Genomic DNA, 26,021 nt, shown 5'->3' on the forward strand with positions numbered 1-26,021 from the left:
ATGCAGGATGTCACCTCTCCCCCCCATATAATGCCCCATGCAGGATGTCACCCCCCATATAATGCCCCAAGCAGGATGTCACCCCCCATATAATGCCCCATGCAGGATGTCACCCCCTCTTATAATGCCCCATGCAGGATGTCACCCCCCCTTATAATGCCCCATGCAGGATGTCACACTCCCCCTCCTTTATAATGCCCCATGCAGGATGTCACACACCCCCTCCCTTATAATGCCCCATGCAGGATGTCATCTCTCCCCCCCTTATAATGCCCCATGCAGGATGTCACCCCCCCTTATAATGCCCCATGCAGGATGTCACCCCCCATATAATGCCCCATGCAGGATGTCACCCCCTCTTATAATGCCCCATGCAGGATGTCACCCTCCCCTTATAATGCCCCATGCAGGATGTCATCCCCCCCCTTATAATGCACCATGCAGGATGTCACCCCCACCTTATAATGCCCCATGCAGGATGTCACACACCCCCTCCCTTATAATGCCCCATGCAGGATGTAATCTCTCCCCCCCTTATAATGCCCCATGCAGGATGTCACCCCCCCCCTTATAATGCCCCATGCAGGATGTCACCCCCCCTTATAATGCCCCATGCAGGATGTCATCTCTCCCCCCCTTATAATGCCCCATGCAGGATGTCACCTCTCCCCCCATATAATGCCCCATTCAGGATGTCTTCCCTCATTTAATGCCCCATGCAGGATGTCACCCCCCATATAATGCCCCATGCAGGATGTCACCCCTCATATAATGCCCCATGCAGGATGTCATCTCTCCCCCTATATAATGCCCCATGCAGGATGTCACCTCTCCCCCCCCATATAATGCCCCATGCAGGATGTCACCCCCCCATATAATGCCCCAAGCAGGATGTCACCCCCCATATAATGCCCCATGCAGGATGTCACCCCCTCTTATAATGCCCCATGCAGGATGTCACCCCCCCCCTTATAATGCCCCATGCAGGATGTCTTACCCCCCCCCCCCCCACTTATAATGCCCCATGCCTCCATATATTAAAAAACAAAAAAAACAAATACTGACCTCACTTCTCACATGCTGCCGCTGCTCCGGACTCCTCACCCGCGCCGGTATCTTCCCGCTCTGCGCTGTGACGGCTCAGGAGAGAGCGCGGTGTAAAGACGTCACCGCATCCGCTGACCTGAGACGTCACTGTGCAGCAGCCGCGGAAGAGAGCGGAACTGCTGCGGAGGCACTGGGAGAGGTAAGTATTGTAGTATTGTGCCGGGGCCCTGAGCAAGCGGGGGGGAGCGGGCGCTGGCACCGCACTGCTCACGGGTCTCATAGCGCGCAGGGGTCCCCGACAGTGAGAGGGCCCCTCCGCCTGCTCAGGGCCCCGGCACTCGCCCGGGTGCTGACGCCGGCCCTGAATCTGAGATCAGTATGATGTAGGGACTGAGACTCTGATTCTAGCGATGTATCACTTATTGGGCTGCTTGCTGTAGGTTTGATACAATCACAGCTTTCTCTCCTGCAGATCTAGCAGTTCTCTGAATGCTGAGCTGTGTATAGCCTCGCCCACACCACTGATTGGCAGCTTTCTGTGTACACTGTGCATAGGCATAGTCCCTTTAAGTAACTTCCCAGTCCAAATTGAAAATTTGACTAGAAATGGAAAATGTATAGTCAATGTACTTGTACGCTCCTCAGGAAGGACCATACCTACGATCATAAGTTCTGGTCTCCCTTTTTCATCTTCTTAAAATGGTGACTACAGTCTGTGACTGCATTATAGAGAACATTCTTTGAAGTTACAGGAATGCCCCCTCTATTGCCCTTTGATACGACCAGCACCAATGACACAAGGATTGGATGTGGATCTACTGGTCATGGAGCTAATGTCATAAGTGCTGGTCCATCAGTGAGCAGGGGATGGAGATATATCGGTGAGTTTTAAAAACTCTTTCCATAAAGAACTCAAAGACTATGATGGCAATAATGTGCAGATGAAAATGTGGGACCAGAATGGAGGGAAGATGGCAGGACGGTTCTTCAAGAAGACACTAGATATGTTGACTATACACTTGCCATGAGAAGTCACATTTTCAGTATGGATTGGGGAGTCATTTTACGCCTAACTATAAGTGTTTTATGTTGGTGATGCAAATTGCCTCTTCAGAGAGGAAGAGGACTAGAACTCTAGTGCCACCTACAGGAAGTAACAATTCTAAAAGTCAATATCGACCCATTAACGAGCCTTGCCATATGACTTAGGGTAAAAGCCAAACCAAAATCTCAATTTGCAGAAATGTGTATCAGGGTATTGCCCCAAAGTATGAGATCTGATTTGGCTAGGTCATAAGGCAAAACTCGTTAAAGGGTCAATAGTAACTTGTAGGATTGCTACTTCCAATAGGTGGCACTAGAGTTCTAGTCCTCTTCCCCTGTGAAGAGGGAATTTGCATATTTAATTTCCCAGAGGAGCATTGCATGGCTTATATACTGTAAGTCTCCTCACTCTGGCATGCCAGGCCTGGCTTATCACTCTACAAAAGGAGAAGCATTACCCCTTAGATCCCAGTCTTATGTTGGTGAATGATTTAAATTCTGAGAGCAACATAGTAAGAAGGGTACAACAGAAACAGGTCATAAAATAATTGAAGCACAATAAAAAAAAAAACTGGAAAAATGATTACAAAAGTGGAATAAAAATCCTAATAAATTTAAAAAAATTGCAAATATTGAATCTATTTTCTGTGTAGCTGGTTCTATGTTGGAGCAGACATTCCACAAAAAAACTGTGCAATTGGCAAAATAAAAACGCAACACTAAGGCTGCTCAACACTATCAGTTTGACTTTATGGCTTTACACTTGGCTGTTTAACAATTGTTAATTGTTCTCAATGGCCAAAATGTTCCTCTTCAAATAAACAGTGTGATTCAGTATAAATCAGAGTAGAAAAGACTAATTGTAAAGCCATTAACACAATTTTTACACAAAAGTGCAATCAGCATAGTCAAAAAAGACTATAGGAGAGTCAGAACATCAATATATTACAATTTGTAAAACAAAACTATACGCTGAACATGTTGATTCAGGGTTTCACCCATTTGACTTCTTCCAGGGCAAGCAGAATTAGCCAAAAGGGCGAAACCCTGGGTTGGACAGGACACGGATCATATGATTTTGTTTTCCAAAATTAGTTTATATTCATGTGCTGACTATCCTGTACTCTTTTGTAGTTATTCTAATTATATTTTGGAATATAAATTTGTGAATGGTTTTACACTATTTTTTGACTGATGTGATTTATAGAGGGAGGTTATCTTGGGCAATGAGATGAGATGAACTAGCTTGTTAAAGTATCAATATGAAAGCTGGTGGTTTGTGAGTTTTTTTATGGCACCATTCAGACTGTGATAGTATTGAGCAACCCGAACTAGAACAGAAATATGCTCATTTTAATTGTTTTCTTATTTTGTTCTTAAATGTTGACTTTGTTTAGCGACGTTGATTTCAAGTAAGAAAGTAAACATTCCCTTCCATCAGATTACGTTAATGTTATGATCTGCTACAGAGACTAAGGAAAGACAGGAGATCTGTCCCTACAATAGAACTAAACTAGATCCCTACGATGTAACGGGGAACCTGATCCTGCGATCAGACCCGCTAAAGTCCTCGGCTAGTCTGTACGAAGACCTATAGATGTGAGGGAGGAATCCCTACAAGAACTAGGGACTGGGAAAAGTTGGACACCTCCTAGCAGAAATCGTAGCAGTCAAAGACAAACACACAACAAAAAGTAAAGAGGTCAGAAGACCTAGCAAAACTAACAGAGAACGGCAACAGAGCACCAAGCTAGCTCAACAGTAGTAAATACAATGAAGTCCAGCAAGACCAGGAGGGCGGAGCCGGATTAAATAGGCAAAACTGGTCATGTGACCAGCAAACTAAAAAAAAACTAACAGGAGAGTTGTAACAGTACCCCCTCTTCTAAGAGGATCCTCCGGATCCCCTAGGCCCAGGCTTACCAGGAAACCTCCTGTGAAATGCTCGGACAAGTCTGGAAGCAGAAACATCATCCGCCCTCACCCATGAGTTATCCTCAGGTCCGAAACCCTTCCAAGCGACGAGATACTGCAAACTCCCTCTATACCGTCTAGAATTTAGGATGCGGGAAATTTCATATTCCCCGTCCTCCACCACCGGAGGAACAGTGGCAGAGGCGTCACCATCCGACACATCAGCTTTTTTCAACAGAGAAACATGAAACACCGGATTAATCCTCCAGGACGTAGGAACCTCCAGCCTAACAGCAGATTGGTTAACTATCTGAAGCACCTTAAAGGGCCCTACGAACTTGGGACCCAATTTTTTAGAAGGAATCCTCAATCGCAGATTCTTAGAGGACAACCAAACCATGTCACCAACAGCAAACAAAACCTCTTGCCGTTTCCTATCAAAGTACCTCTTAGATTTTTTGTTAGCCTCCTGAAGATTACCACGCACATCCGTCCAAACTCTCTCCAAATCACCGGAAAAACTCTCCTCCTCAGGCACAGCCGAAACCAATTTGGAGAATGACCCAAAAGACGGATGTCTCCCAGAACAACAAAAAAAGGCGAACACCCAGCAGAAGAGGATGTATGGTTGTTAAGAGCAAATTCAGCAAGTGGCAGAAACTCAGACCACCCCTCTTGATTGTCTGCCACAAAACAACGCAAGAACTGCTCAACATCCTGGTTCTTCCTTTCTGTCTGGCCATTAGACTCAGGATGATATCCGGATGAAAACGACAAATGGACTCCCAACCTGTCACAAAAGGCACGCCAAAAACGAGCCACGAACTGAGGTCCCCTATCAGAAACAATGTCAGTAGGAACACCATATAGCCTGACAATCTCCTTGACAAAGGCCTTAGCGAGTGTCTTAGCGCAAGGCAGTTTGATAAAGGGAACCAAGTGACACATCTTGCTAAAACGGTCCACGACCACCCAGATGACCGTGAAACCTTCAGAGGGAGGAAGGTCAGTAATAAAGTCCATAGCCAGATGTGTCCAAGGTGCACTAGGAACCTCCAGAGGGCAAAGCAACCCCGCAGCAGGAGCATGCGAAGACTTGGATCTAGCACACACAGTACATTGGCGCACCCACTTAATGACTTCCTTCTGCCATCCAGGCCACCAGAAACTGCGACCCACAAGTCTCTTGGTCTCAGAAATTCCTGGATGACCTGCCAACCGAGACTCATGACACTCAACAAACAAATCTCTCCTAAAGGTCCTAGGCACAAACAACCTCCCATGGGGAGTGTTAGATGGGGCATTCTCCTGTGCTTTAAGAATCACATCCTCCAAAACGGAGTCCAAAGCAGCAATCACAATACCTTCTTGTAAAATGGTCTCCTCTTCCTCCTCAACACCGACCATGGGAGAAAAGCTGCGAGACAAAGCATCCGCTTTAACATTCTTGGTACCCGGGATGTAAGTAACGGAAAAATTAAACCGCGAGAAAAAAAGTGCCCACCTAGCCTGACGGGCATTCAAGCGCTTGGCAGCATCAAGATAGATCAGATTTTTATGATCAGTGAAAACCTGAATGGGAAAATCAGCACCTTCCAAGAGGTGACGCCAGTGTTCAAATGCGAGTTTAATCGCCAGCAATTCCCGATTACCAATATCGTAATTAAGTTCAGTCTCGGAAAATTTTTTTGAAAAAAAAAAGGCACAGGGATGTACTCCATCCTTGTTTTCCTGAGACAACACCGCACCAACCCCCACCGAAGAAGCATCAACCTCAACCAAAAACGGCTTAGTCACATCAGGCTGCATAAGGATGGGAGCAGAGGTGAACCTCTCCTTTAAAAACACAAAAGCTTCAATGGCCTCAGAAGTCCACTGAACCGCATTAGCACCTTTCCTGGTGAGATCGGTCAGCGGTTTGACAATAATAGAAATTTTTTTTATGAATTTTCTGTAATAATTGGTGAAACCCAAAAACCTCTGTATCGATTTCAAACCAATAGGCCTAGGCCATTCCTGTACAGCCTGAACCTTCACCGGGTCCATCTCAAAACCTTCACTGGAGATAATGTAGCCCAAAAAACTAATTCTCTGTACAGCGAACTCACATTTCTCCAGCTTAGCAAAAAGCGAATTGTCCATTAATAACTGTAATACCCCACGTACGCTCCGCCAATGAGACTCCAGATCAGGCGAATAAATCAAAATGTCATCCAAATACACAACCACATTTTTGCCGATTAAAGGTCTAAGGATATCATTAATAAGATTCTGAAAAAATGCTGGAGCATTGGTGAGACCAAAAGGCATAACCAGATTCTCAAAATGACCCACAGGAGTGTTAAAAGCAGTCTTCCATTCATCACCCTCCTTCATGCGCAACAAATTGTATGCCCCCCGGAGATCAATTTTAGAGAACCACTTGGCCCCCACTAACTGGTTAAATAAATCAGGAATCAATGGCAGTGGGTAAGGATTGTGTACAGTAATTTTATTAATCTCACGAAAGTCCAGACAAGGACGTAAACCGCCATCTTTTTTTTTTACAAAAAAAAATCCAACAGCCACAGGAGACTTGGAAGGCCTAATGTGACCAGCGGCCAAGCTTGTCTGTATGTATTCCTCCAAAGCCTTTCTCTCAGGAATAGTAAGATTAAATAAACGACTCTAAGGAAGAGTCGCTCCAGGGACAAATTCAATGGTACAATCATAGTCTCTATGGGGAGGCAAAACCTGCGACTCCTCCTCAGAAAAAACTCTCCAAAAATCCTGAATAGGTACAGGCAATTCCCCTCTATCCACAGCAGCAATGCGCCCGTTACAACTCTTGTCATAACACTTTGGGCTCCAGGACTTAATTTCATTGGTAGACCAATCCAGTACAGGATTGTGCAATTTTAACCAGGGTAACCCCAATATTACTGGAGAAGGCAAATTATCCAATACCACCAAATCCAAATTCTCTTGATGAATACCATTAATAGTGAGGGGAAATTCACAGACCTTGTGAGTAACACTCTTCAAGGGAGAGCCATCGACAGAAACCACAGCAATAGGGGATGACAAAGTTTTAGGTTCTAATCTAAGTTTTTCCAAGAATCCCCCATCAATCACATTCAGAGTAGATCCACAATCCACAAATACCCGAAATTCAATTAATTCATCCTGAGCAGCAGTAGTGGCAGATAGGAATACTCCCTTAGAATTTAAACAGGCAATACGGGCATGACTGACCATTTTTTTTTCTTTCTTCATACGAAGCACACAGCTCTTAATCAAATGACCAGAATTTCCGCAATAGAAACACAAGCCTTCAGAAAGTCGGCGGTCTTTTTCCTGAGAGCGGGGTGTCATCGCCCCAATTTCCATCGGCTCACCATTGTCAGCACTGAACCTCTCAGGACTCGAAGCTGACATAGCAGAGGATTTGCTCTCATTAACCCTTGCACGCAGTCTCCTGTCCACCCGTATAGCTAATTGCATTGCCTCCTGCAAGTTTCCAGGTGTGGGATAAGCAATCAGTAAATCCTTAACCCTTTCACCTAGCCCTGCAAGAAACAAGCTTTTCAAAGCTGAATCGTTCCACCCCACGTGGGCAGACCACCGACGGAAGTGAGAACAATATTTTTCCACATTACCTGATCCCTGCCTCAAACGTCTTAATTCAAACTCAGCAGATGAGACACGATCAGGATCATCGTATAATAAACCCAAAGCAGAAAAAAAACTATCCACTGATCTAAAGCACGGATCACTAGGTTGGAGAGAGGAGGCCCATCCCTGAGGATCTTTGCGCAAAAGTGACATTATGAACCCTATGCACTGTGATTCATCACCAGAGGATCCGGGTCTCAAACGAAAATATAATAGACAAGCATTTTTAAAAGAAAAAAATCTTGTTGTTCACCAAAAAATAGATCAGGCAGACGTACCTTTGGTTCCACAAAATGCACTCTAGAACAGCTACTCACGTGTTGTTGGAGCTTGGCCACCTCCAGAGAGAGTCCCTGCAAGCGTTGAGCCAAATCTTGCACCGAGACCATGATGGAAAACTGGAGGTCTTTCCTTAGAGAAATTTTTTTTTTTTTTTTTTTTTTTTATGGCTGGACTTACTGTTATGATCTGCTACAGAGACTAAGGAAAGACAGGAGATCTGTCCCTACAATAGAACTAAACTAGATCCCTACGATGTAACGGGGAACCTGATCCTGCGATCAGACCCGCTAAAGTCCTCGGCTAGTCTGTACGAAGACCTATAGATGTGAGGGAGGAATCCCTACAAGAACTAGGGACTGGGATAAGTTGGACACCTCCTAGCAGAAATCGTAGCAGTCAAAGACAAACACACAACAAAAAGTAAAGAGGTCAGAAGACCTAGCAAAACTAACAGAGAACGGCAACAGAGCACCAAGCTAGCTCAAGAGTAGTAAATACAATGAAGTCCAGCAATGCCAGGAGGGCGGAGCCGGATTAAATAGGCAAAACTGGTCATGTGACCAGCAAACTAAAAAAAACCTAACAGGAGAGTTGTAACAGTTAATGCGTTTTAGGTATTACTTGCACACAAACATATTACATTTTTATTTATCAGAACATGATAATACGTACTGAGGTTGTCCTGTACTTGGAGAATCCCTTCTCCAAGTTCTCCAAAAATGTTTATACTTACCCTCCCCACCGGCGCCATTCCAGTGATGTTTGTGCAGGGTCTCCCGTTGCTCACATGACATTGTTATGTCATGTGAGCACTGCAGCCAATCAGTGACCGCAGATCGTTTGCTGCTCATCAATATCCAGAACGGACATCTGCTCTGATGGACTAGTAAAGGCAGCAGCCAGTCAGTGACTGATTGGCTGCAATGCTTACAAGACAATGTCATGCAAACAATGGGAGACCTGGATCAACATCATGGAATGGCGCCTGTGTGGGAGGGGAGTATAAGCTTTTCTTATTGTATTCGGGTAACTCTGTCATTTAAGAATGGGTTGTCCAAGTAGTCAGTAATCCCTTTAAATTCCCTGCATATTAAAGTGTACAGATTTCTGTAAAGATGCTTGTATTATTTGTTGACGTAAACTTTGTCATAAAGACAGTAACTAACTATAAATATCTAACTGAATCACTTGGTATCTATTTTGTCACAAAAAAGCACATGATGGCACGATCTTGTAGTATTATTATTATTATTATTATTTTTAGCAGTACAACAACCTGTAGTATTGTGAGGCCTACTTACATTCCTTCTCTTAATGGCTTCTCTCAACATGTCGACGACATCCTGTCCTTCACAGTCGGTGGCTTTGAAGCCTTTTGTCCATCCAACCAATTTTCCCTATGAAACACAACAAAACTCAGTAAATGGGCATATTGCAAGGACAGTGGTTTTCACAGCATTACTTTCTAGGTGGGGATCGTATACGGAATGTCTTGAAAAGTGAGATTACTAAACTATGCAATGTTCTGCTATACCTATTCACGTAACAAGGAGAATCATATTTATTATTAAGTTGGGTTCTGTTATGGGGAAGCATTACAAGTGAAATATTAAAGCATACCTGTTTCATGTGACTGTCTAGAATATGCTGTTTGTATACATAAGTAATAACACTATATCTGGCTATTATTTGACTGATCTCCTGAACTGTTAACCAGATGTTTCCCCTGCAGTCTCTACTTCTATTTTCAGTTGTCTCTGAGTTAGTAGGTTGAGAGTAGCTGTTATATCTCCCACACACTAAACATAGACATGAGGTATTCTTGCTCTCAGGTGTCCATGTTGCACATGATAAAAAGCACCAGTAACACTGAGAACATTATAAAGCAGTACTTAGCACTGTAGCTGTAAATCCAGCTCTGTGGTGAGATAAACGCTTACTAGATAGTGGCCGTATGGGTCTGTGCCTCCCCGTTTTACTCTGCTTCTCATTTTTATCCTCCACCTCCCCTCCTCATAGACTTTAATAAGCAGCAGTAATCTGACACCTCAGTGAGTTTGCAGTGTAACTTGATTTTTTGGAATTTTAGTTGTTTTTCAGAGTGAATTATGAGTCCAGAAGGCAGGGGGAGGAGGAGAAGAGGCTTGTAAGCAGAGTGGAAAGCAGATCTCTCTGAAAAGATATTTTACAACGTTTCCTGTGTTCACTTGAGCTATTGATTTATGCAACGTTTGTTGAAACTGACAGTGACCATTTTACTCTAAATGCCTTACTGAATCACTTGGTATTTTACTGATTTGGCTTTTACCATCAGTAATCAGGTTAGAATGGTGGGACGACAATATGTGGACATATTGGAGGATTGAAGACTGACCTTGGGAAACACAAAGTGGGCACCAGATACGTTTATTAACTATTAGTGTTGGGGGTTCAACTTCTGAGAACGAAACCACTCTCAAGAACATGGGTTTTGAAGACCCTTTACTGAATGGTGTGGTAGTGGGTATGCTGTTCACTTCTATGGGACTGGTGATTACGTTATTTCCTTAGTCTTCATAGAAATGAGTGGAGTGGGTATGCAAGCACATCACCAATTTATTCACACAGAGGGCCTGTTGACTTCAGTTCTCAGGACTGGTGGGTCATCCAGTTGTTGGACCCTATTAATTTTACATTCATCATCATCATATATCATTTATATAGGTGATAAATGTTGTTTTTTTTAGGACAACCCTTTAAGGCTATACTGGTTATTAAATATGAGGTAAATAACACCCAACACACTTACATAATACTCATAATAAATCAATGCAGCCTACAGCCCTGATAGATCAGGCTGCAGTGGACTATCCACCAGGACACTCCTTCATACAATTAATCCCATAAGAAACATGGAGTCATAAGTCCAAATACACAAAGCAAAAAGTTTTATTAATGTACATTAAAATAAACACAGGACAAAAATTTCTACATTTCTGTTTTTCCAGTCAAGATGGGGTGCAGAGTGTACTTTAATGAGAAAAAAAATGAACTTTTTAGAATTTACCAAATGGCTGCAATGAAACAAAGAGTGAAAAATTTAAAGGGGTCTGAATACTTTCCTTGCCCACTGTAAAAACACATAATAAAACTAAAAAAAACTCAGGAGGGGGAGGGGGATGTCCCCAATAGATATAACATATGGGTCTTCTCTTGAAAATACACTTTGCCAAAAAAGTTTTGATTAATAATATTTTTAAATGCACATGATTGCCTCCATCTTCAGCCAATTTAAAAAAAATATTATAAAAAACATAAACCATAAATAATCAATATATATTAAAGTAATGAGAATAAATTAACATAAAGTGCTTGTGCAATAAATATACAGGGTGGTCCAAAAGTAGGTAGACAGAAAGTGTAATAAGGTTATGAAGGGGGAGATTTATCAAACAAAATCCAGTAATTTTAGATAACATTATGTGGAGTGATGAAGCTTCTTTCACATTATCCGGCCATATTAACAGACATAATTGTATTTACTGGTATAATGAGAACATGCATTTAACATTAGAACAACCACTAAATGAGCCTGGTGTCAATGTTTGGGGTGGTATTTCAAGTTTAGGTGTTTTAGGACCAATATTTTTTGATGGAACTGTCACAGGAGATAAGTATCTCGAAATTCTAATGAATCAAGTTGTTCCCCAGTTACAGCAACAGCCTAATTCAAATGACCTTTATTTCCAACAAGATGAGGCCCCTCCACATTATTCAAGAGTAGTCCGCGAGTATCTTGATGAAACATTTCCTAATAAATGGATTGGCCGAAGAGGCCCCCTTGATTGGCCGGCACGTTCACCAGACTTGACCGCAATGGATTTTTTCTTTTGGGGAGTACTCAAAGACAAAGTATATAGTCGAAAACTAAAAAGTGTCAGTGATTTGAAAAATTACATAAGAGATGCATTTCAAGAAATTACCCAAAGAGACTTGTGCAAAAAAGTTTGTTGAAGCGTAAGAGGCGACTTCAAAGCTGTGCAAATTGTAATGGAAAACAGTTTGAGCACCTGCGTTGATAAACTGTAAGGGCTTTTGTATTATTGTTCAGAATAAAATGTAATTGTCAATGTTATGCTTGTGTTAGTAAATATAATTTTATATATAAATCAAAATAAATGTTATTATTTTCCCTCCACCTACTTTTGGACCACCCTGTATATATACTCATTAATTACGCAGTGTATGAAATCTGCATAAAGAATTTATACTGCAGACTAAGCTCCTAAGGAAGTTTAACTGAAGAGGGCATCAAAATTCATAACCAAACCCCTAAAGGGGAGACTATATAAGAAATTATAACATGGCAACAATGAGAGACCTCAAAACAATGAAAATAACGTTGAAGACATACCCCAGCCCCCTCACACCACTTCAACGCTGTTTTGCTCCTTGCTTCGTCAGGAAGTGTCCACATTCTTTAAGATTTCATCCACTGGGTAATTAATGAGTATATATATACATTTATTGCACAAGCACTTTATGTTAATTTATTCTCATTACTTTAATATGTATTGATTATTTATGGTTTATGTTTTTTATAATATATTTTTCGAAATTAGTAGAAGATAGAGGCATTCATGTGCATTTAAAAATATTATTAATCAAAATTTGTTTGGCAAAGTGTATTTTTAAGAGAAGACCCATATGTTATATCTATTGGGGACACCCCCTCCCCCCTCCTGAGCTTTTTTGTTTTATTATGTTGTGGTAGGACGACTCGCTCGGCCACTTCCGGAAGTAGACTCAGGAACCCAGGTTTTCTTTGCAGGCATTATTAACAGAATAAAGCTCTGCACTCCAGCAAAATAAATAAAGCTTTCCTTGGATAACCAACAAAACCAAAAAGATAAACTATAGCACAGTCCATATATGTGTGTGAGGGTCGCACACACACGTTATGTCCAGCCTTCAGCTCCCTCCTGAGCTATGGCTGTCCAGTCTGGAGACCTTGCCTCTCCAAACACAACTCAAAGAAAAAAAAACAGGACTGAACATTTAATCATTGCTCAGCCACACCCTGAGGTGGAGGTATGGGGAATGACGTCCCTCCCATCTCTATGTCATTCCTCTAAAACCACGCCCTTTAAGTGAGTTAACCCACCAGCATGTAACATGCTGGCAGAAAATCCATTGGTTTCAGTTCACACAGGCTAGCAACCTGTGCGACATATACCTCCCCTCATAAATCATACCAGTGACTCTGTCACAATGTGTTTTTAATTGTTTGTCTTGTTGTCTGTTTTTATTTTTGTAATAAAATATATGAATCATACCTTACGTTGTTGTAGTCCCGTGTTATACCTTTCTTTTGTGGTTTGTCATTCGTAGATTGAGGTATTTGGGTATATCATTATTGATATCTGTGGTATTTCCTTCTTTTTATAGGAGTTATTATATTACTAGCAGGTAGTCCAGCATAAGTAAATGGAAATTATCACGTATATAGAGAGCAACCTTACCCATAATGTACGCCTGTGGACACCCGCAAACAGCACCCCCAACGCACGTTTCGCGTGGGCTTCCTCAGGGTTTCTCTCCATATATGTGATAATTTCCCCCTTGTTGGATTTGGCAGGGTAAACATACATAATATTGTGATGCATTAAATTAGGCATTCCTTTAACCTTTTACTGCTATATCCTTTTTGCTGCTATTTGTATCGGCACTTTATTGAGTATTGCCATTAACCTACTATATTTGGAATATAAGGAGTAATTTTTATCCGGCTGTACTTGGTACTACATTAGCAAATCTATATTGGGACTTTTCTATATTTGGTAGGGGATAATTATTAATTTATGATATTTGGGAGTATACCTTCTCTGCCCTTTACTTATGGTGGACTACCTGCTAGTAATACTTATATCCTTGCTATTACATTATTGATTTTATGTTATTATGTGTACATGTTTGTGCCTTGTGTTTATTTGGATGTACATTAATAAAACTTTATGTTTTGAGTATTTGGACTTATGACTCCATGTCTTTTATGGGATTAACTGGTTATTAAATATATACTGTAGGATGCCTAGGGTTGGCTATGCAATGAACAAAGTGAAATTTCCCCCAAATTTGCTGACATATGAGACAAAATCCATTTAAAATTTCCCTCAGATTTACCGCAGATTTTTGGGGTAAAAGCACAGCGGAATATATCCACTATGTATGGACTTAGCTTAAAGCAACCCTCCCCCTCACAATAAAATTTCCAAATAAATTCACATTGCATGATTAAAATGCCTGATGGCCATTTTCTGCGACTGCTTCTCTCATTCCTAGTCTTCTCTGTATTAGGGCTCTTTCACACGTCAGTGTCTCTGGTACGAGTAGTGACAGTTTCCACACGTACCGGAGACACTAACACATGCAGACCCATTCAACTTAATGGGCCTGTGCACATCTCTGTTTTTGTGGACCATGTGTCCGTGTGCTCCACACAGAGACAAGTCTGTTTTTTTGCAGATACACGATCCGTAAAACGTACCACATGGATGACATCCATGTGACACGTACCGGCGCCTGGGAATCAGCTGTACAGTTAGCGCTGTCCCCAAGCGCCGGGTGCTGAACACTGCCCTCATCATGATTCCCTACCTGCGCTGTGATCAGCACCAGCAGGGACAATGATGAGGGTAGTGGTAGTCTGCTCCTGGTGTCCCCATCTGTAAAAATAAGAATAAACTAATAAAATCCTTATACTCACCTGTCCAGAGATGTCCCCCGCTGTAATCTATGCGACTGCTGATGCTGAGGAGTCGAGGAGAATGACCCGGAGCTGCGCTCAGTGAGTGACAGGATACCGCTCCTGAGCTGTAGCTCCGGAGCGGCTCGTTCTCCCCAGCTCCTCTGCAGCAGCGGTCACATGGATTACAGCAGGGGACACCTAGGAGAGGTGAGTACATGGATTTTATTATTTTATTCTTATTTTTATAAGTGGGGACACTGCGGGAGCAGACTACCACTACCCTCATCATTGTCTCTGCAGGTGCTGACCACAGCACCGGCAAGAACCTTGATGAGGGTAGTGTTCAGCACCTGCCGCTTGGAAACAGCACTACCTGTAGCGCTGATTCCCAGACGCTGGTACGTGTGATCCTGATGCGGCACACAGTTGCCACACGTGTGACACATGGGACACGGATATCTCTGGTAACGTTTTTTCCGGTACCGGAGATATGCAGACGTGTGAAACTGGCCTAACACAATGGCTGTCAGCGGCATCCATTGCACGCTGCACTTTAGAAATCTGAAACAGTCCCTTTCCCAGAGCAGCGAGACAGCAGCAAAACACAGCAAAATGCAGTAATCAAGAGATTGCTATTGTGTATTTGGTGCGAACACCTGCAGAAAACATGTAGACAAAAAGAAGAAAAAGCAACCTATATACCACATGTGAACACGGTCTAAAAAAGAGGTATTTTACAGGTATGTGATTATGCATTTATTGTGAGGTTAATGGTTGCTTAAACTGTACAAATTCAATTATAATATTTTTTTGTCTACTTCATCTACTTTATTGCTGTAACAGAGAACTAATACAACATGTGATAGACCAAGATATACATACCTTATCAATGCGATCTTGTTGACATGGAAAGGAAAATGTAAATCCAAGGGGCAATGGGGCCCCTTTAATTCCCATGTAATCTAGGAATTCTGCGATACATTCCACAATGTGGTCAAACAGCTAGAATACAATAAGAGGAGCTGCAGTTAATGGAAAGCCTTGCTATGGGGATGTTTAATCTCAGTTTTTGCTGTTTTTTTCTGCAGCCAAAATCTGCTTTCTCAGCAATAAAAAGGCGGCATTGTGGTCGTTTTGCAGCGTTTTTTTTGCTGTGTTTTTGTCTCATTTTTTACAGTTGTTTTTGGGGTGTGCATTACATGTGTGCCTTGTTTATAGTATATGTTGAATAGTTTTATTCACCAAAAACACTGCAAAAATGCTACAAAAACATTTGTTGTGTTTTTTTTCATTCTCTCATTGCTTTCTATGGGTGAAAAAAACCCTGCAAAAATACTGAAAGAATTGACATACCGCAGAATTAAAAAATGCTGCAGTTTTCATTTGCTGGTACTGTAAAACACAGTTTTTAATTTGCATAAAAAATGCTGCAAAAATGTTCCATCTGAACATATCTCAAGATATCTGTTACATTTGGGGCTGGTGGCCTTAAAGGGAACCTGTCACCAAAAAAACGCTATTAACCTTGTAAGGTGGCTAATGGTCGTGTAGTCAATGGGAGGTATGTATCCCAGAGATGGCTGGTCTCTGGGATGTAACCCGGTGTATTTTCTCTAGTGCACGCATGCACTAAGAGGTCTAATTGGTGCACCTGGGAGACGGGTTACGGGTTGCTAGGAAAGAATGGGGGGGTCCAGCAACCCACAGACCTCACTTCTGGGTGTGGTTAACAGCCTATAAAATGGAGGCTGTTGTTTGGCACATGGTCTGTGTGTATCTGGAGGGAGAAGGCCTCCAGTTGTGGTTGTCTCTCTCCAGACTAGGCCGTGTACTGGATGCTACACCAGCGTGTGTGACCACAGCGCTGGCTAACCAGAGACTTTTGCTAGAAGGACTGTTTACTTTGCTTTTTGCCTGCACTGAAGACTGTTTGTTTGCATTTTACTTTCTGGACAGTTTATGAAGCCAATAAACCGTACTGGACATTTAAAGGAACGTGCCTCCTGTTTGCCCCATATCACGCCTAAGTGAGTACAATCCCTACAACCTGCAGATATGGATTAATATGCAGGTTCTTAGCGTTATTATGCTACCCGGCGCCTGTACTTAGCTTAATGCTGCAGGGAGAAAATGAACGCTGTAACCGCGCACTCAGCCATAGGGCTGGCTGTCAATCAGTGCCGGGGGCACGGTTACATCCGTCACTTTGTACACTAGAGCCTGAATGAGTGCCGGCACCACCCCGGAACGCTGATGGGGGGGAATAAAGTTAATTTTCTCCCCGCAGCGTTCAACTACATGCAGGCAACGGGCAGCATAATAATGCTATTAAACTGCAGATTAACCCCATAGCTGCAGGTTAATAGCATTTTTTCTGGTGACAGGTTCCCTTTAAGTGTGTTACTCCTGTGTAGTCACAGGGCACATCCCATTACTGAAGGTGGCATCAATGACCCAGATTACCTGGGCACCTAGACCTGTGGAAAGGCAAATACACAGAACTGAGCGTCGTTTATTGGGGGTGCCATTTAGTCAACCATCTGGCAGTATTTTTCTAGATTCACTACAATATTTCCAGACACTGTATAATTGGTATTTGGGCACTATATGGTACAATGAGGGGTGAGTATCAATAGATGATTCTGCACAGGTTTTTTTTTACAAATTAAGGCCTTCCCTGATTGCAGTAAAAAAGTTTTCTGACATTACAAAAACAAATAAAATCAGCAGCCAATGTAATATACCAAAAATAATACAAGCAGCCAATCAGTGGCCTCAGAAGTCACATGGGAGCCATGATGCACTAACATATGCCACGTGACCACTGAGACCACGGACCGGCTGTGGTGATCCCATGCTGGCCTCTTGTAACCAATGGCCATGGAAGCTTCTGCCTGGATCAGCGCAGGAATAGAGAAGTAAGTATTGTTTTTTTTTAAGGTCTTTTAATCTCATTTAACTTTTGCAAATATCTGCAAATCTTTTTATTATCTGAACTTAACGCTACACAAAATATAAAAAGAATTTAGTCACCGCTAATATGCCATCACAGGTTTTTTTAATGTAATTATGGGACAGAATGATCGTACACCTTACATGCTGTGTAATAGCTATTGGTACACTCACCTCTTCCCCAGTGCCTTGCATTATTTCTAGTGGTATAGCAAAGATCTTATTATACATCCTTACATAACGTCTTCTTCTACTCCTGATTTTAACTAGCAAAACCCGGAAGTTTGTTCCTCCCAAGTCCAGAGCTAGAAAATTTCCATTCTCTATAATATAAATTGGAAATGTTAAATCAATATATAAATTTGTACTGGTCCCAAGCACTTCCTGAGAGTCCATTGTTCATCAGCCAGAAAATGATATCTATAACTGTCTGATAGGTGAGGGCATTTTTCCCTTATATTGAACATGAAATCTCCTGCTTCTTGGGGAAAATCTGCTGCCTGCAACTGCTAGAAGAGGGCGCTCTCTGCATACAGATTTATATACCTCCCATGATGCTCAATAGGTGCAATAACTCTGCACACACTGCAAAGTGACAGATTCAGGCAAACAGCATTTAATTCTGGTTGTTGCAAAGAATACATGGAATCTGGATAATAAAATAAATCTGTAAAAGTATAAAGAGAAACTAGCTTGTGCTGTAGGGGGCCTTTGACCCTTGTTGCCCATAGACCTAGGTGACTCCCAGTCTGCGGCTGGTTTGTTATCTTTATAATTACTGAAACATCAGCAGGCTTGGACTTGAGGTAAGGTAATCTCAGACATACGTATTTATCATGTGATGCACTGGAAAGCGGGAAAAAAATTCCAAGTGTCTTGAAATTGCAAAAAAAAGTGCAATTCCACAATTATTTATTATTTACCATGTTCACTATATGGTAAAACTGACCAGGCAATAATATGATTCTCCAGGTCAGCACAAGTACGCTTATACCAAACATATATACCGTATATTCCGGCGTATAAGACGACTTTTGAAGACTGAAAAATCTTCTGTCTAGTCTGGGGTCGTCTTATACGCCGGTAATGCTTTTGAACTTTCAGAAATTGACATGCGGGGATACTCTGGGGGTGTTAATAAGCTGCCGTGGCCGTATCCCTGCCATGTCGGAGTTAATATAAGGTGGAGGGAGTTAAAATACGGCGGCGGTAGGTCCAGACAGTCAGCGCTTCTGTGCTGAAACTGACACATCGCTGCGTATTCCCAGCTCCGGACACAGCGCAGGGCTTCTGTGCCGACAGCTTTCACTTGTCACAGAAGCGCTGCGCTGTGTCCGGAGCAGGGAAGTTCGCATCGCTTCTGTGACAATATATGAAAAGCCGGCAATTCAGCAGCAGCATAAGCCGGCACCCGACAATTTAGAATAGAAAGAATAGAGCTTCACACATAGATTAGATAGATAGAAACATGTCAGTCACATATATATGAAGTACAGTGACAGTGTTGCTTACTGTACTTGTCATTTAGTGTAAAGGATTTATTAAAACAAATAATAGTGTTTCCATGCACCGTCTCTTTAAAAAAGCCGGCCGGCAATTCAGCAGCGGTACCCGACAATTTATAACAGAAAGAATAGAGCATCACACATAGATTAGATAGACAGAAACATGTCAGTCACATATATATGAAGTACAGTGACAGTGCTGGTTACTGTACTTGTCATCTAGTGTTAAAATAACGGATTTATTTAAAAAAAAATTGGCGTGGGGTTCCCCTTAATTTTAGTCTCTAGCGGAGGTTAAGCAGACAGCTGGGGCAGATGTTTGAAGCCTGGGAAGGGGGTAATACCCACGGAGCTTCTCAGGCTACTAACATCAGCCCCCCGCTGAATACCTATCCTTTACTAGCTATTAAAATGGGGGACCCCCCAAAAAAAATGACGTGGGGTCCCCCCTATTTTAATAGCTAGCAAAGGCTAGGCAGACAGCTGGAGGCTGATATTAGTAGCCCAGGAAGGGTGCCATGAATATTGGCCCCCTCCCAGGCTAGAAACACCAGCCGTCAGCCGCCCCAGAAATGGCGCATCCATAGGATGCGCCAATTCTGGCACTTAGCCTCGCTCTTCCACACTGCCCTGGTGCGGTGGCAGGGGGTAATAGGGTTGGGGTTGATATCAGCTTATAATGCCAGCTGACATCAAGCCCAGGTTAGTAATGGAGAGGCGTCTATAAGACACCCCCATTACTAACCCCATAGTCAAAGTTAAAAGAAAACACAAACACCCAGAATAAAGTCCTTTAATTGAAATAAACACACAATTCTTTATTGTTCTAAATTAAACCATACTTACCATCACGCCCATTCCAGCTGAAGCCAACGATCTCCTGCAATAAAAGTAAAATAATAAAGCAACCTCATCCTTACCTTTCCATGATTCCCAGGACAGCTCCAGCTCTGCTACATCGAGATGACAGGCTGGACCGCAGCAGAACGCTGCCATCCAGCCTGTCATCCCGCAGACACTGAGAAGCGCAGGCTTGCTTGCGCTCCTCAGTGTCTCGCTGTGACGGCATCCAGATGAGCCGACAATGAACTCAGCTCACCTCCTGGACGTCCGTCACTGACAGCGTGGGAAACTTCTACTGCGCATGCGGGGAGCAGGAGAATTTTCCCACGCTGTCAGTGACGTGCATGAGGTGAGCCGAGTTCATTGTCGGCTCATCTGGATGCCGTCACAGTCAGACACTGAGGAGCACAAGCATGCCTGCGCTTCTCAGTGTCTGCGGGATGACAGGCTGGATGGCAGCGTTCTGCTGCGGTCCAGCCTGTCATCTCGATGTAGCAGAGCTGGACCGGTCCTGGGAACCATGGGAAGGTAAGGATGAGGTTGCTTTATTATTTTACTTTTATTGCAGGAGATCGTTGGCTTCAGCTGGAATGGGCGTGATGGTAAGTATGGTTTAATTTAGAACATTAAAAAATTGTGTGTTTATTTCAATTAAAGGACTTTTTTCTGGGTGTTGTGTTTTTTTTAATTACTTTACTAGAAATTCATGGCGGTCATGTCTAATATTGGCGTGACCCCATGAATTTCAGGCTTAGGGCCAGCTGATAATGCCAAGCTGGCCCTAACCCCTTTATTACCCAGTGAGCCACCGCACCAGGGCCCTGGATGAGTTGGGTACAGCGCCAGAAGATGGCGCTTCTATGAACGCGCCATTTTCTGGGGTGGCTGCGGACTGCAATTTGCAGCGGGTGGGGCCCAGAAAGCTTGGGCCTCCCTGCGCTGCAGATTCCAGCCCCCAGCTGCCTAGTTGTACCTGGCTGGACACAAAAATAGGGCGAAGCCCCACGTCTTTTTTTTTTAAATTATTTCATGAAATAATAAAAAAAAGGGCTTCCCTATATTGTTGTGTCCGGCCAGGTACAAATAGGCAGCTGGTGGCTGGGGGCAGCCCGTTCCTGCCTGCTGTACCTGGCTGGACACAAAAATATGGCGAAGCCCACGTCAACATTTTTGGGAAAAATTAATTACAAAATTAATAATAATTTAGGGACTGCATCTTTATTAACCCCTCAATTGTCATTTAGTGTTAAAATAAAGGATTTTTTAAAAAGAAAATTGGCGTGGGATCCCCCATCATTATAGTCTCTAGCGGAGGTTAAGCAGACGGCTGGGGCAGATGTTTGAAGCCTGGGAAGGGGGTAATACCCACGGAGCTTCCCAGGCTACTAATATCAGCCCCCAGCTGAATACCTAGCCTTTACTAGCTATTAGAATGGGGGACCCCCCCAAAAAATGACGTGGGGTCCCCCCTATTTTAATATGTTTATGAGTGACAGTTTTCCTGCTATATACCTGCATGTCATAAGAATTTAAATTAAAAAAGGACCATGTTAAATTCAAATCTGTTTTTTTTTTAATTTTTACCGGTGTTTGGTATGCGTTGGAAAAGGGGTAGTCTTATACGGTGAATATATCCTAAACTCTATATTTTAACAGGAAAGTAGGGGGGTCGTCTTATACACCAGGTCGTCTTATACGCCGGAATATACGGTAGTTTTTTTTTTAAGTGGTGAAAAAAAATTTGTAAGAAAAAATGTGTGTCGCCATTTTCCAAGACCGTAACGTTTTTTTTTGCGTCCCGATATGATGTTTTTATTGATACCATTTTGGGATAGATACAGTGTTTTGACCGCCTTTTGTTGCAATGTTTCGGTGGCCAAAAAAACATAATTCAGGCATTTTGATTTTTTTCTCTTCAGGCCGTTTACTGATCGGATTAATTTATTTTATATTTTCAAAGATTGGACATTTCTGAACGCAGCGATACAAATATGTATTTTATTTTTAATTGTTTTATTTTTAATGGGGCAAAAAGGGGGGTGATTTGAACTTTTGTGTTTCTTTTATTTTTGTTCATATTTTTAAAAACTTTTTTTTTTACGTTAATAGTCCCCTTAGGAGACTTGAAGCTGCAATCGTCCCATCTCTTGTACTATACACAGCAGGGCTTCAGCCGGTATGGGCCGGCATTCACAGAAGGATCGTAATGACAGACACGGGGGTCATCAGCTGACCTCCGGCTATCATGACAACCCATCGGCTCCCTGCAATCTCGTGATAGGGGTGCCGATGGGCGGGATGAATGACACGTTTCCGGCCAGCGGGTGTTAAATCCCGCTGTCAGTTTTTGACTTAACTGGTCAACAGCTGCAGGCGGAGCACCACTTCACCCGCGGCTGTTAAAGGCACTTGATGGCTGATTCAATCAGTCATCATGTGTGGGAAAGATGTGAACTCGACGTGCACGCCCACTTCAAAGGCAGTAACACGACTTTTGACGTAAATATAGGTCAAACTTCATGAAGGGGTTAATGATATGTGACTTTTACCAAATGTCGCATTTTTTAATGTATCTCATTTCAGTCTCTGCCTGAAGAAAGGTTTCTGGCAGAAATTTTCATTTGGCGCATTCTCAGACAAACGTGAAACTTTTTAAAGGATTTACGACTTTTTGCACTAAAAAGTCAGAAAAATGGGTAAATACAACAATAAGGAGCATTTTTGACTTTGAGCCAAATTCTTTAACCACGTGCACCATTTTGAGAATTTGGCACAAAAAAACAAATACGACAAAATAAAAAAAAAGTGACTCTAAAAAATAAAAAATGATGAATCGGGCCAAAGTGTCTTGTGCATAACAAAAGAATAAACAATAGAAATTACCTGTCCCATCTGGGGTTCCATAAACGTAAGTCGGTAACATTTTCACAGTTGCAGAGTCATGTGTTTCTTTCTTAAGTCCATATTTTAACTCGGTAATCATCCTTAATTTAATTTCTGCAAGTTTTTCATCTGATACCTGCAGCTGCTCGAGAACGCCATCAATCTGCTTGCGTTGTGAGAGCAACCTACAGGCCACTGCTGTTACCATAGCTGCTCCTTTGCCGCTGCCGCTCTCGGAGAGAAGGAAGCGCACGTCACAGTTAGGAAGCAGTCTCCTTACAACCTTGTGTAATCGTTTAGCATACCTAGAAAGGAAATGATTTCGGGGTTATTCTTCATAGTTTGCATGTAGTAGATCTCTAGTGACCTTTGAATACCACGTGCATGATTCACATATGTTTTTTAAAATATTAATTTAAAAGGTTTAAGGTCGGTTTAGGAAAGATCAAAAGTTGAGTTGTTATAGTTTAACTTTTTCTATCATTAATTATTTTTTCTAAGAAGCACCATGAATAATTTGGAGACTTTTTCTTATATACTTGATTAGGATATGCTGCTTTGTAACTGAACACTATAGGCTCCCATACACATTAACTTAACTCCTTTACCCCCGGGGCCATTTTCCATTTTTGCGCCTTCGTTTTTTGCTCCCCTTCTTCCCAGAGCCATAACTTTTTTTTAATTTCTGTCAATATGGCCATATGAGGGCTTATTTTTTGCAGGACGAGTTGTACTTTTGAACGACACCATTGGTTTTACCATATTGTGTATTGGAAAACGGGAAAAAAACTCCAAGTGCTGTGAAATAGCAAAAAAAAGTGCAATTCCATGGTTGTTTTTTTTTTTTTTTTTTTTTTACCATGTTCACTAAATGCTAAAACTGACCTGCCATTATTATTCTCCAGGTCATTATGAATTTGAAGATACCAAACATGTATAGGTTGTTTTGTATTTAAATGGTGAAAAAAAAATCCAAAGGTTGTTAAAAAAAAAAAAAAAAATTGCCATTTTCCGAGACCCGTAGCGTCTCAATTTTTTGAGATCTGGGGCTGGGTGAGGGCTTATTTTTTGCGCACCGAGCTGATGTTTTTATTGATACTATTTTGGGGGAGATACAATGTTTTAATTGCCCGTTATTGAATTTTATTGAAATGTTATGGCGACCAAAAAACTGTAATTCTGGCGTTTTGATTTTTTTCTCATTATGCTGTTTACTGATCGGATTAATTCTTTTTATATATTGATAGATCGGGCAATTCTGAATGCGGCAATACCAAATATGTGTATATTTGATTTTTTTATTGTTTTATTTTGAATGGGGCAAAAGGGGGGTGATTTATACTTTTATATTTTTTTAATTTTCAAAATACATTTTTTATTTAACTTTTCACTTGCTTCAATAGTCTCCATGAGAGACTAGAAGCTGCGATCATTTGATCGCCTATGAGTAGCAGAAATGCTCACTTGCTATGAGGTCGGCGCTCATAGCATCCCGGCAATGACAACCAGAGGGGTCTCCTGCAGACCCCGGGTTGTCATGCCAACCAATCGGCGACCCACATCATATGACACGGGAGCCAATAGGCGAGACTTATGACGTCCTTCCGCCACGGCCATGTTAAATGCCGCTGTCATAGATTGACAGCAGCATTTAACATGTTAACAGCCGTGGGTGGATGGCGATCCCACTTGCGGCTGTTAGGGGCACATGACAGCTGTACAGATCAGCTGTCATGTGCCTGGAAAGGTGCGGGCGCATCGCTGCGCCAATGGGAGAGACACGACATGTGCCGTACATGTACGGCACATGTCGGAAAGGGGTTAACGTCTGCCACGCTTGCCAATTTTGGCAAGACTGGCTAACTATCTGATGAGTATGGGAGAAACAAGAAATATAATTTTTGATTAAGCAAGTATTTGACCAACAGCTATTTCATGTGAATAAATTCATCTAAAGATGATAGAAATCGACAAATCCAATAATAAGGAATGTCTGTCGATGAAATTTAATTTAACATTTCACTATCATTTTAGACAACCATTTTGGACCCTCAGAGGAAATAGGGTTGAAACGCATGTCGGGGTCTGAGGTGGAGGGTGTTGTGGTGGCACATTATATTTTTATTTTTGGGTATGTCTGACTATAATGCATCTTTATCTCTTTACTATTAATTTAATTTTGTGCATTACATTGCACTATTTGTGTGCATTATATTGTACCAAATGTCTATAGATCTAACTTTCAGAACTGCATTGTGATTAACTTTGTGCATATATTTATGTGCATATACACACACCTGTTATTGTCATTCTTTGGTAGTATTCTGTCATCTGGTGGCTACCACTTGTATTCTCTTCTCTTAATTATTTTGTGTCTTATCAGCATCCCCTTGCTTTCATTACTTATTGATTTTAATTATTAACTTTTAATTTTCATTTTATTGTATAGTTGTGTACCTCAATAAAATATTTATTGTTTGTATACATTTGTATTATTTTTGATTATTATGGAGTAACACCTATATGACATTTTAGACAACCACTGGCATGCCATCATTGTTTGGAATGAAGTAGTCGTCTAAGTTTGATTTTTCATCTGATATATAAAAGATCTTTCATCTACGAATGATCTCTTTGAAGAAACTTTCCAGAAATATATTTCCTTCTTGGCTCAAAATAATTGGAAATGTATGACCAGGCTGAACAAATGTAAGGGACCAATATGGATGGTTGAGTGTTTAAAGCAATTCTTCACCAGATGGTCATTTGTTCAACCATCAACCTTGTGGTACCTAATGTGTATGGCCACCTTAATAGTTAATGATCCAGAATGGGCAAGATGGTGAAAACTTTACTATATTTTCATTATCCTATATATCAAATTATTCCATATATGATTACTTACTGGGGATGTGTTCTATAAACTGTGCCATCCATTCCAACAGTTGTCCTCATCCTATCCAACTTCTTGTTCTTACGAAGTCTTGTCAAGATGGCGGCAAGAGCAGCAGCACACAAGTTGGCTGATCGGAATGATACTATAGTAGCAACATGCTGAACCGCAATGCAGTCATCCTCCGATATTTCCAGGCCAAGGTCTAGTAGTATTTGTCTAGTGTTAGCTAGCCCTTCATTGTATCTGCAAGAGGAAACCAAATACAAATGTATAA

At 41.9% G+C, this 26,021-nt stretch overlaps 1 protein-coding gene across 1 annotated transcript in view; it reads right to left on the reverse strand.

The window, feature by feature from the left end:
• The window catches only part of LOC141273577 (hexokinase HKDC1-like), a 90,461-nt gene that overhangs the window by 22,489 nt on the left and 41,951 nt on the right, over positions 1 to 26,021 (reverse strand). The window contains exons 9-13 of the mRNA XM_073685616.1: positions 25,757 to 25,990; positions 22,852 to 23,156; positions 17,795 to 17,943; positions 15,551 to 15,670; positions 9,243 to 9,338 (exon numbers count right to left, since the gene is read on the reverse strand). Coding sequence (XP_073541717.1) covers positions 9,243 to 9,338; positions 15,551 to 15,670; positions 17,795 to 17,943; positions 22,852 to 23,156; positions 25,757 to 25,990 — 904 coding nt within the window. The remainder of the gene's footprint in view (positions 1 to 9,242; positions 9,339 to 15,550; positions 15,671 to 17,794; positions 17,944 to 22,851; positions 23,157 to 25,756; positions 25,991 to 26,021) is intronic.

Source organism: Phyllobates terribilis, unplaced genomic scaffold (genome assembly GCF_046119375.1).
Source record: "Phyllobates terribilis strain yellow unplaced genomic scaffold, ASM4611937v1 Scaffold_5__5_contigs__length_657084704, whole genome shotgun sequence".
NCBI classification, from domain to species: Eukaryota; Metazoa; Chordata; class Amphibia; order Anura; family Dendrobatidae; genus Phyllobates; species Phyllobates terribilis.